The sequence below is a fragment of the Tupaia chinensis genome, unplaced genomic scaffold (genome assembly GCF_000334495.1).
Source record: "Tupaia chinensis unplaced genomic scaffold, TupChi_1.0 Scaffold000294_5, whole genome shotgun sequence".
Classification (NCBI taxonomy): Eukaryota; Metazoa; Chordata; class Mammalia; order Scandentia; family Tupaiidae; genus Tupaia; species Tupaia belangeri.
Genome location: NW_006159782.1, coordinates 154,738 through 164,131, shown reverse-complemented (window position 1 = coordinate 164,131; position 9,394 = coordinate 154,738). Strand labels below are relative to the sequence as shown.

The 9,394-nt window shown below is 60.1% G+C and overlaps 2 protein-coding genes and 1 non-coding gene across 5 annotated transcripts in view; 1 reads left to right on the top strand and 2 right to left on the bottom strand.

The window, feature by feature from the left end:
* Nucleotides 1-859, bottom strand: part of POLDIP3 (DNA polymerase delta interacting protein 3) — a 32,104-nt gene extending 31,245 nt beyond the window's left edge. The window contains exons 1-2 of one of the 3 annotated variants that reach the window (XM_006150694.3): nucleotides 735-855; nucleotides 476-534 (exon numbers count right to left, since the gene is read on the bottom strand). In XM_006150694.3, coding sequence (XP_006150756.1) covers nucleotides 476-534 — 59 coding nt within the window. In that variant the 5' untranslated portion in view covers nucleotides 735-855. Of the gene's footprint in view, nucleotides 1-475; nucleotides 573-675 lie in introns of all 3 variants that reach the window. The other 2 variants (XM_006150695.3, XM_006150693.3) reach the window with 2 other exon arrangements.
* Nucleotides 860-1,115: 256 nt separating this feature from the next.
* Nucleotides 1,116-1,266, top strand: LOC114008176 (U12 minor spliceosomal RNA). Its single transcript, XR_003549739.1, has one exon. It is a non-coding gene; the product is annotated as a U12 minor spliceosomal RNA (small nuclear RNA).
* Nucleotides 1,267-4,965: 3,699 nt separating this feature from the next.
* CYB5R3 (cytochrome b5 reductase 3) overlaps nucleotides 4,966-9,394 on the bottom strand; it is a 20,078-nt gene continuing 15,649 nt past the window's right edge. Inside the window, exon 8 of the mRNA XM_014588684.1 lies at nucleotides 4,966-5,828. Within this exon, the coding sequence (XP_014444170.1) occupies nucleotides 5,656-5,828 (173 nt within the window). The 3' untranslated portion in view covers nucleotides 4,966-5,655. The remainder of the gene's footprint in view (nucleotides 5,829-9,394) is intronic.

The following is a 9,394-nucleotide window of genomic DNA, read 5'->3' as shown; positions in this document are numbered from 1 at the left end:
CCGTCGCTGCCGTCCCCGCCGGTCTGCCGCCACCTCGGGCCGCTGTGTCCAGCAATCGCCGCGCACTCCACCGCACCCCGGCCCGGGCTCCTCTGTGGAAGGGGTGCCGAGCGGGCTGTGAGCGGAGCAAAGGCGGCGGCGACCAGAGGCGCTGAGGAAACTTAGGCCGCCTGGGGCGTGGGGTGCACACGGGCAGCAGGGAGTGGGGAGCGGGGTCGGAATCGAAAGCGCGGGGCTCGGCCGCGGGTGTCCGAGCAAGTCACTTCCCGGCGAAACTTCGGCCGTCCTAACTCGAAGGCGGGCTGAGACGAGGCAGCGCAGAGAACATGGAGGACGCGCAGCGCGCAGCGGTGCTCCGAGACCCCCGGACCGCGGGCGCTCACGGCCCCCGCGGGGCACCGGGGCCGCTCCCTCCTCCGCCCCGACCCCCGCTAGGCCGCGGACTCTGAAACCCGAAGAGAAAAAGGCCGCTCACCGCCCCTTCGCCGCCGCCCCGCGCTTCCGGATGAGTTCGTCCAGGGAGATGTCCGCCATCTTGTGCCGCCGAGCGAGGAGAAAACTGCTCAGACTCCCTCAGCTCGCGGGCCCCCGCGGGGCACCGGGGCCGCTCCCTCCTCCGCCCCGACCCCCGCTAGGCCGCGGACTCTGAAACCCGAAGAGAAAAAGGCCGCTCACCGCCCCTTCGCCGCCGCCCCGCGCTTCCGGATGAGTTCGTCCAGGGAGATGTCCGCCATCTTGTGCCGCCGAGCGAGGAGAAAACTGCTCAGACTCCCTCAGCTCGCGAGCACGCCCCTTCGGCCGCTACGGAGCGACGAACTGCTTCCGGCGTTTGGCTTCCCAATTCTCGCGACAGCTCATAGCAGGCGAGGACCGGAAGGGGCGGGATCACTCCCGTGAGCCTTCGCGATGCTGTCTCCTTATCTGCATACGGCGGGTCGAAGCACTACAGGTCCTTTATTCTCCAAATAAAACGAAAAGTGACATAGTAAATGAATTGAAGAGTAAAAGAAATGTCAAAAAGACAGGAGTGTCAACTCAATGGTCTACTATGTTACTCACCGTATTGGTAATGAGTATAAGATCCATTACCCTGGAAGTGAGTGGGTCTTGTGTTTATGCCTTAAACTTATGAGTAAGGAAAATAACGATTCGGGGTGACGCCCGGATCCTCACTGCTAATGTGAGACGAATTTTTGAGCGGGTAAAGGTCGTCCCCTAAGGTGACCTGCCTACTTTGCGGGATGCCTGGGAGGTGCGATCTGCCCGACCCTTTAATGCAGATTAAGAGCAGACGTGGGTTTCGATGGAACTGGGTTGTGTTTCTTGCTGTAGTTCGTAGCGGGTTGTGGGCTTATGTACTACCCACCCAGGATTTGTGTCGGGCTGTGTCAAATCGGGTCAGGACCGCACGGGGGCGCAGCTGTAGTTACTTCTCTGGAACTTTTTCTCCAGTTAGCGGGCCCAGCTGCACCCAGGAGGGCCCCCCCCCATGGAGAGGTGTGTGCTCTTGGGTGGCTTCCCCGCGCTCTCTGTCTTCTTGACCTGTGGTTCCCCGCTGCCGCTGTCTCCTTGACCAGTGGAGGCCGCCACAACTTTGTTTAGCGGGACTAAGTAACGAGTGGGTCAGTGGGAGGCACCCTGGTGAGTGCACGCGCCCTATAACAAAACTGTCTTAAAAATATATTGAAGTCACGGGAACCAGCAGTTAGCGTAATGGCTATGTCGCTGGACTCCCACGTAGTCGACCGCGGTTCAAGTCCCGGACCCGGTGGCTTAAAACTGTGCCCGGCGTGTGTGCGTGCGTGCCCAAGATCCCGAGAGGAGAATGGAAGAGAAGGGATTGCGGCGTGACCATCCCCTCTGGGGGGTGATTTCTCGCTTTCTGTCTCTATGACTCTCTCTCTCTGGCGAGCGCACGCGCCCGATAACAAAAATCTCTCCAAAAAAAAACTTATTAAAGTCACTTAAATGATCTTTTTTGGAGAGGTTTTTGCTATCGGGCGCGTGCACTCCCCAGAAAGACAGAGACAGACAGAGAGACGGAAAGTGAGAAATCACCCCTGGGGGGTGGGGTGGGGGTGGTGGTGGCCACACCGCATCCCCTTCTCCATTCTCTTGGGATCTTGGGCACTCGCGCGCCCGGCGTGAGTTTACGCCACCAGGTCTGGGACTCGAACCGCGGCCCACTACATAAGAGTCCAGTGACACAGCCATTATGCCAACTGCTGTCCCCTTAAATGATTTTTTAAAAAGTTTTCGGTGTAGTGCCGTACGCTTGTCAGACACGGGAGAGATGAAAATTCACTGCCCAGGGGATGGCCACACCCAGACCTGCCCACGTGTTCTGGGAGACTGGGCTCAGCATTTACATGCTTTTTTTTGAAAAACTTATTTATTGGGGGCAGGCAGGTGGTGTGGTGGATGAGGCACTGAGCTCCCACATGGAGGACCATGGTTTGAATCCTGGACCTGGCAGCTTGCTTTCTTAGATTCCCTTCCCCTCCTTCTCTTTCTCTCTCTCTGGTCAAATTAAAAAATAATGAGTGGAATTAAATGAATGAATGAAATAAACAAATATTTTTGAAATTTTTATTTATTAGGTTTTCACCATCAGACCTGTGTGCTTTCCAGAGAGAGAGAGGGAGGGTAAGTGAGAAATCACCCCTGGGGGTATGGTCACCCACCCCACAATTCCTTCTCCTCCATTTTCCTCCAGATCTTGGGCACGTGGGCACATGTGCGCACACACACCCCAATGTGATCAAGCTACCAGGTCTAGGACTCAAACCGCGTTCGACCCTGTGGGAGTGCAGTGCCTTAAAGCACCATACCACCTGCGGGCCCCATGTGCATTAAAAAAGAATTCCTTGTCTCTTGCCCCTCTGTAATGCAACTGGAGCTCTGTGTTGACTTTGTGGAGCTTTTGTGAAATTCTGCATGTAAGTCGGGGGCACTCGGGACAGTGACCCGCCACGTGGGTGTTTCATAGAGTGTGGGGTCTGAGGCTGTCCAGAACGCGCACCCATTTCAGGGATGGGGACCAGTCCCAAGGGACAGCCTCCTCCGGGCTCGAGCAGATCTGGGTCCAAGTCCTGGCCATCCACTGTTTCCTCACCCCGAGATGGGCCAGGAGCCTGGGTGAGACTCGGCATGTGAGCTCGGCAGACCGCAGCAACCCAGGCTGAACACTCCTCGCCCACCGAGGAGCACCTGCTCTGCCCAGGCGGCAGTGAGAGCCAGAGACTGACGGGAAGGTGAGGCTCCCCCGCCCCAAGGCTCCGTGAAGTCCCACCCTCTCCTTCCCACTCTGCGTGCTCCTTGGGCCTCCAGCAAGTCTCCACCCCAGGGCCTTGGCACCTGCTGGCCACACCTAGAACGCCGTCCAGCTCGGCTCCCTCTGCAGCCGCTGCCCTGCCCCTGAGCCGTCCGGGAGCTTCCCCAGCCCCAGGCCTTGACACTTCGGTCGGAGCACCTGCCAGCAGCACCGGCTTTCACTTCAGGGCTCTGCACAGATGCCACTGGCTCCAAGGGCTTTCTGGCTCCCTGCTTTGGGCTTTTGCTTCGTTTTTGTCTTAGAGATTTTTGCTATAGAGTGTATTGCTTGCCAGAGAAACAGGGAGACAGAAAGTAAGAAATCGGCCCCTGAGAGGTGGCACGCCGCAATCCCTTCTCCTCCATTCTCCTCCTAGGATTTTGGGCATGTGCCTCCAGCCACCGGGTCCAGGACTCGAACCATGGTCTATTACGTGGGAGTCCAGTGACAGCACCATTACCCCATCTGCTGGTCCCAGGATTGGTATTATCTTCCAGTTTGCTGCGAGGTGCAAGTGCAGGTGCTTGTGGGAAAAAGACAGCTAGAGATGGGAAGTGGGAGACCGCAGGGGCGGGGAGGGGCGGCGATGGCCACAGACAGGTCTGGGGACACGGCGGGGTGGGCAGGGGGAGGGCTTCAAAGCTGAACTCCCAGTGGGCAACCCCCTGGCCGGGCCTTCCAGTCCCGGGAGTCTATGAATAGACCACCTGGGCTGAGGAAGGCCAGTTAACCGAGCCCCGCGGGCCCTAAACGAGAACCGTGAGCCGGTGACACCTAGGGGCCAGGGCCGTCAGAGCGGGCAGCACCCCTGCCCCTTGCTGTGTGCAGCTGTCCCCGCTGTGCACGGGTGTTTCAAGCCCCTTGAGAGTACCCCGACACTCAGGTCTCTCAGAAGGTAGGGCCCGGGGAACCAGCACTTAGCGTAATGGCTATGTCGCTGGACTCCCACGTAGTCAACCGCGGTTCACGTCCCAGACCCGGTGGCTTAAAACTCACGCCGGGCGCGTGTGCGTGCGTGCCCAAGATCCTGAGAGGAGAATGGAGGAGAAGGAACTGCGGCGTGGCCATCCCCCCTGGGGGGTGATTTCTCGCTTTCTGTCTCTCTCTGTCTGTCTGGTGAGCACACGCACCCTATAGTGAAAACCTCTCCCCCGCCAAAAAAAAGCAGGGCCCGGGCCAGCCAGTGGCACGGTGGTTCAGGTGGCCGGATCCCACACGGGTGGTGGTACAGCTCAAGTCCCAGACCCGGCAGCTTGAAAAACATGCCAGGAGTCACAAGTGTGTTCGAAATTCCATGAGGATGGGAGACTCAACCTATCCCAGCTGGCATCCAGCAGCTTCCCCCCAGGGGTGACTGCTCCCCCTACCCCCAGCAAGTACACGCACCCTATAGCTAGCAGAAAAGCAAGTGGCGTGCGGTGTTTGTCCCGGCAGACTCCCGTCTCCCTAGGACGCGCGGCACCCTGGGAACGCTGAGCGGCTGCCACGCTGTCTCCAATGCCTGTCACTCGCTGTTAGACTTTCCTCTTCTCAACCACTTCTGACCCACGACGCCTAAGCTGTAGATGTGGGGGGCCCACCCCCTGCCGTCTCCAAGCGTCCTGCCATGCAGCCCTTGCCCCACCGCGACACAGAAGGAGGCAGGGACAGCGTCGGACCAGCAAAGGTTTACTTCCACTGTCACCTGCTGACAGGTGACCCTGGAAAGCCAGCGTGCAGGGGCCCACCCGGTGGTCTGCGGGCAACACGAGGCCCCCGCGTGGTCCCTCAGAGGCACTGCGCCAGCCCCCACAGGGCCAGCCCACGGAGGGTGTGGGTGTGGGGCAGAGCAACCAAGCAGCGTGGCCGTCGCTCTCCCGGGCTAGCGGCACCCCAAGGAGGCCCGGGGTGTGGGGGGGGGATACCCAAGGCTTCCCGGCTATCGGCGTGTGCTGGGGGACACTGAGGTTCGGGGCCCTGCACGGTCCCTCCTTAGGGACCGTGGTGTCACCCATCTCACTGGTGACAGGTGCGGAGGCCAGGGTCCCAGGGCTGCCCGTCTATGCAGACCGGTCTCTGCCCAGCGGGGTAGGGGAGCGAGTGCTGGGCCCTGGGCCTTGTAGTGTGGACGGGAGGGGCTAGGGGTCACGAGGGGCAGGGCCAGCACCTCAGGGGAGAGCAGGTGAGGGCCGGCCATGTCCTCCGGAAACAGCCCTGCTCCCAAGGGCCCTGGCGTGCCCACCCCGGCCTGGGCAGACCAGGCCCAACAGGGGCCCCGAGAGGTGGGGGGTGTTGAGGAGGGTGGGCGGGCGTGGCGGGCGGTGGAGGCAGGGTAGGCAGAAGGCCGAAGTGGCCAGGCGGGCTCAGAAGGTGAAGCAGCGCTCCTGGGGGTGGCCCACGCGGGCCAGGTTGGGCAGACAGGCGTACTGGATCATGGGCGGGGGGCCGCACATCAGCACCAGGGGCTCCTCGTCTGGGGGCGGCAGGTGGTCCCGGATCATCTCCTCGTTCACGAAGCCCTGGCTGTAGTCCCAGGCTGCAAAGCAGGGGACATGGTGAGCGGAGCGTGTCCCCACCCTGTCCCTGTCCTGCCTCCCCTCTCCTGCCAGATGTCCCAGGGCCAAGCAGCTCAGCTGGAGCTCACGCCCACTGCCCTATCCCCCAGAGAAGCCGCCCGGCCACTGTGCCCACTGTGCCCACTGTGGGCGCCTGGCGCCACGAGGCAGATGGCCACCCAGAGCCCCAGCTTGGTCCACAGGGGTCAGGGTGGTCAGAGGCCACGGTGGTGGGTAGTGGGTGGTGGTGGGGTGGGGGTGTCAGAGTGGAGGCTGCATTGGGTCAGGGCCCAGCATCCCACCAGTGCCCTGGCCTGGCCGGGGTAGCTCCTGCCCAGAGCTCCTCCACTCTGGATTGTCTGGCTCATCTATTCTCTGCCACCTGAGACCCTCCAACGGCCTGAGCAGCAGCAGCACTGCTGTAGAAGCCCACGGTGAGGAGTGTTGGCAGGCCAGAGCATCTTGCCCAGAGAGACCCTCTCAGCATCACATGGCGTGCAGCGAGGGGGGCCCGAGGGTGGAAGGGGCCAGGAAGTCAGTCTATGTACCGGGCCACAGCGTCCTCTTTATCTCATAAGCACTGCAAGCTGAGTAACTGACCACATTTCCCTTTTCACCTTGTCTGCTGGGAAGCTCAGAGATCGACACCCCCGCCCCCAACAGCAAGTGTACATCACAGCTTGTTTTTGTAGAAACCTCATCCCTGATTCCAGTTGACGGCCCTGCCCTTGTTTTTCTTTCATTCCCATTTTCCATTTATATCCCTCTGACTCACCACATGAGTCTTTCTAAGCCTCCTAAAATCCCTCCTGGAACAAGGCAGGGCAGGGCGCGAGCGGGCGTGAGCGGGCATTCCGCTAGCTGAGCAAGGGCTCCAAGAGGACTTGGTAAGACACTGCACGGAAGGAGCGGGACTGTGGGGACGCACCGCAGCGTCCGAGCCTCTCCGCGAGCTTCCCTGAGCCCCAAGCCACAGCCCCACTGGCCCGTTGGGGGCTCTTTCCCGCCTGATCTGAGCGGACTGCGCCTGCTCTCGCACAGGGTCGGATCCAGTCCGCGCTTAGGGAAAAGCACCAGGACCTGACCCGCCCGTCCCTCGTACTGCCAAGGGTCCCAGCATTACCGCGTGCCACCACCAGGGGTCAGCATGGCCCTGCCCGCTGGGCGTGGCCGTCCACTAACAGGGCCGGGGGTGTTCTCAGGGTTAAACGCTGTCTGCGGGTGAGCCCCATCTGACCCCGGTTAGACACCAGAATCCAGGGGCCAGCAGGTGTGTGGAGGTTAAGGCATTGGACTCCCACATGGCTGACCACGGTTCCCAGGCACACGTGTGCGTGTACCCAGAGTCCTGAGGATGGAGGGGTTGTGACGTCTCAGTTCCCCGCCCTGTCCGTCTGGCTAGTACCTGCCCTGTGGCTAAGCTGTGGTAGGGAATGGATGTCACATGGGAAGTAGGCTGGGACCAAGCAGACGGTGTAATGATTATATTGCGCGGCCTCCCCCATGGCTGACCACGGTTCAAGTCCCAGATCTGGTGGCTTGGAACTCCGGGCACGTGTGGGTGTATATCTGAAATCCTGAGAGGAGAAGGGACTGCAGCGTGGCCATCCCTCCTGGGGGTGACCTGTTTTCTGTCTCTGTCTCTCTTGTAAGTACAAGCGCCCTATAGCAAAAATCTCTCCTAACAGACAAAAAACCAAAAAGCACCCAGCACGTGGGGGCGCGGGGTCAGTAGGGAGGGACCAAAATCTGGATGGGATGGAAACATGGAGATTGTGGTGTGACCTCCCACACGAGGGAGTGATTGATTACCCACCAAAAAGGCAACCACAGGGCCAGCAGGTAGCGCAGTGGCTAAGGGTGCTGGACTCCCACGTGGCCGACTGCAGTTCGAGTCCCAGACCTGGCGGCTTGCTTTTCTCACTTTCTCATTCTGTCCTCCTCTGGTCAAATTTAAATAAATAAATAAATGGATAAATGAAGTTAAATAACAAAATTCTTAAAAAAAAAAAGGCAACCACAACCCAGCTTTTATTTCTCCTGACTGAGACACGGACTCCTGGCAAACGCTCCTTTGTGGAAGGCCGCACATTAGACCTCGCACACGAGCTACCGTGCGTCCATTTTGGTCCCTGCCCTCACGTGGCTGTCTGCGGTAAACCTGCTTGCTCTTCCCATGAGAAAACAGCTCGTGCTGGCCACACGGAAAACGCACCCGGCCGCCCTCCGCTACCTGCTACCGACCGCTGAGTAGCCCGTGTTCCCTGGCAACGTAACGACCAATCACTAGACCGCAGCCAGAGCCATGGAGACCGTCCAACACAGGTCCAGAGAGTGCCCTCAGAGCTAACTAGCCCGCGTGTTCCGCTCCGAAGCTGCGTGCGTGAGACCCGCTCCCTTTCCTGGCATTCGGACTTCCTGCACCCCGGTAACCGCCCCCCGTGAAAAGACACTCGCACTTGGTCAGAGCTGCAGTCCTGACTCTTGGCCCTGAGCCTCAGGCTGTAGTCGCTGCCAGAGAATGGGCTCCCTTAAACCTTAATCTGGCTCTGGGGGTTCACTCGGTGCCACTCTGCAACACCTTTTTATCCCATTTTGCTGTAGGGCACATGCCTTCACCAGAGAGAGAGAGAGACAGAGAGGGGGAGATGAGGACTCACCCCCGGGGGATGGCCACACCACAATTCCTCCTCTCATTTTCCTCCTGGAACTGTGGGTGCACACACGCGTGCACACATGTACCTAGCGTGCTTTCCTAGCTGTGGGGTCTGGGACTTGAACCATGCAGTCAGGCCATGTAGGATCCAGAGGGTCCAGAACCTTAACCACATGCTACCTCCGGGCCCAAACACTCCTCTTCTTTGCTGGAAGAAAAGCGGTGGGCCTGTTCCCCAGAACCAGCGCCCTGGCCCCCCACCAGCTCCTGCGACGGGCTCTAAGTCACTGTCCCTCTGATACCCCATCCTCTAGCCCTGAACGGACAGCTCCTGCCAAGCTCTGCCTGCGAGGCCTGCAGTCCGACGGTGCCAGCCCAGGAGGGCGGCTCCTCCCACAGGGATGGGCCCCGGAAGCCCAGCTCACCGGACGGCGCCAGTCCAGACCTGCTGGTCTGTGGGTGGTGAGCCCTGGGCCCCACGGGGCAGTGTGAAGAACGGGTAAGCCAGGGCAGGACGTGGCTGCAGACCACCGGCTGGCACCCATGCGGTGCTTCAACAATGTCCTGTGTCCCCGGGGTGGACATTTACCATGAAAAGGCAGACCCCAGGCCAGCAGATGGCACAGTGGTCCATCCTGGACTCCGACATGGCCGACCGCAAATCAAGTCCTGGACCCAGTGGCTTGAAAACCACAGCGGGTGTGTGTGCCTGCCCAGGATCCCGGGAGGAGAGTGGAGACAGGACCGCGGTGTGGTCCTGGGGTGGGGTGGTTTCTCACTTTGCCTCTCACTGGCTGTCTCTCTCGCTTTCTCTGGGGAGTGTGCCCACCCTCAGGCAAAAACCTCTTAAAAAAAAAAAAAAAACAGAGCCAACAGCCGGACGTATGAAAC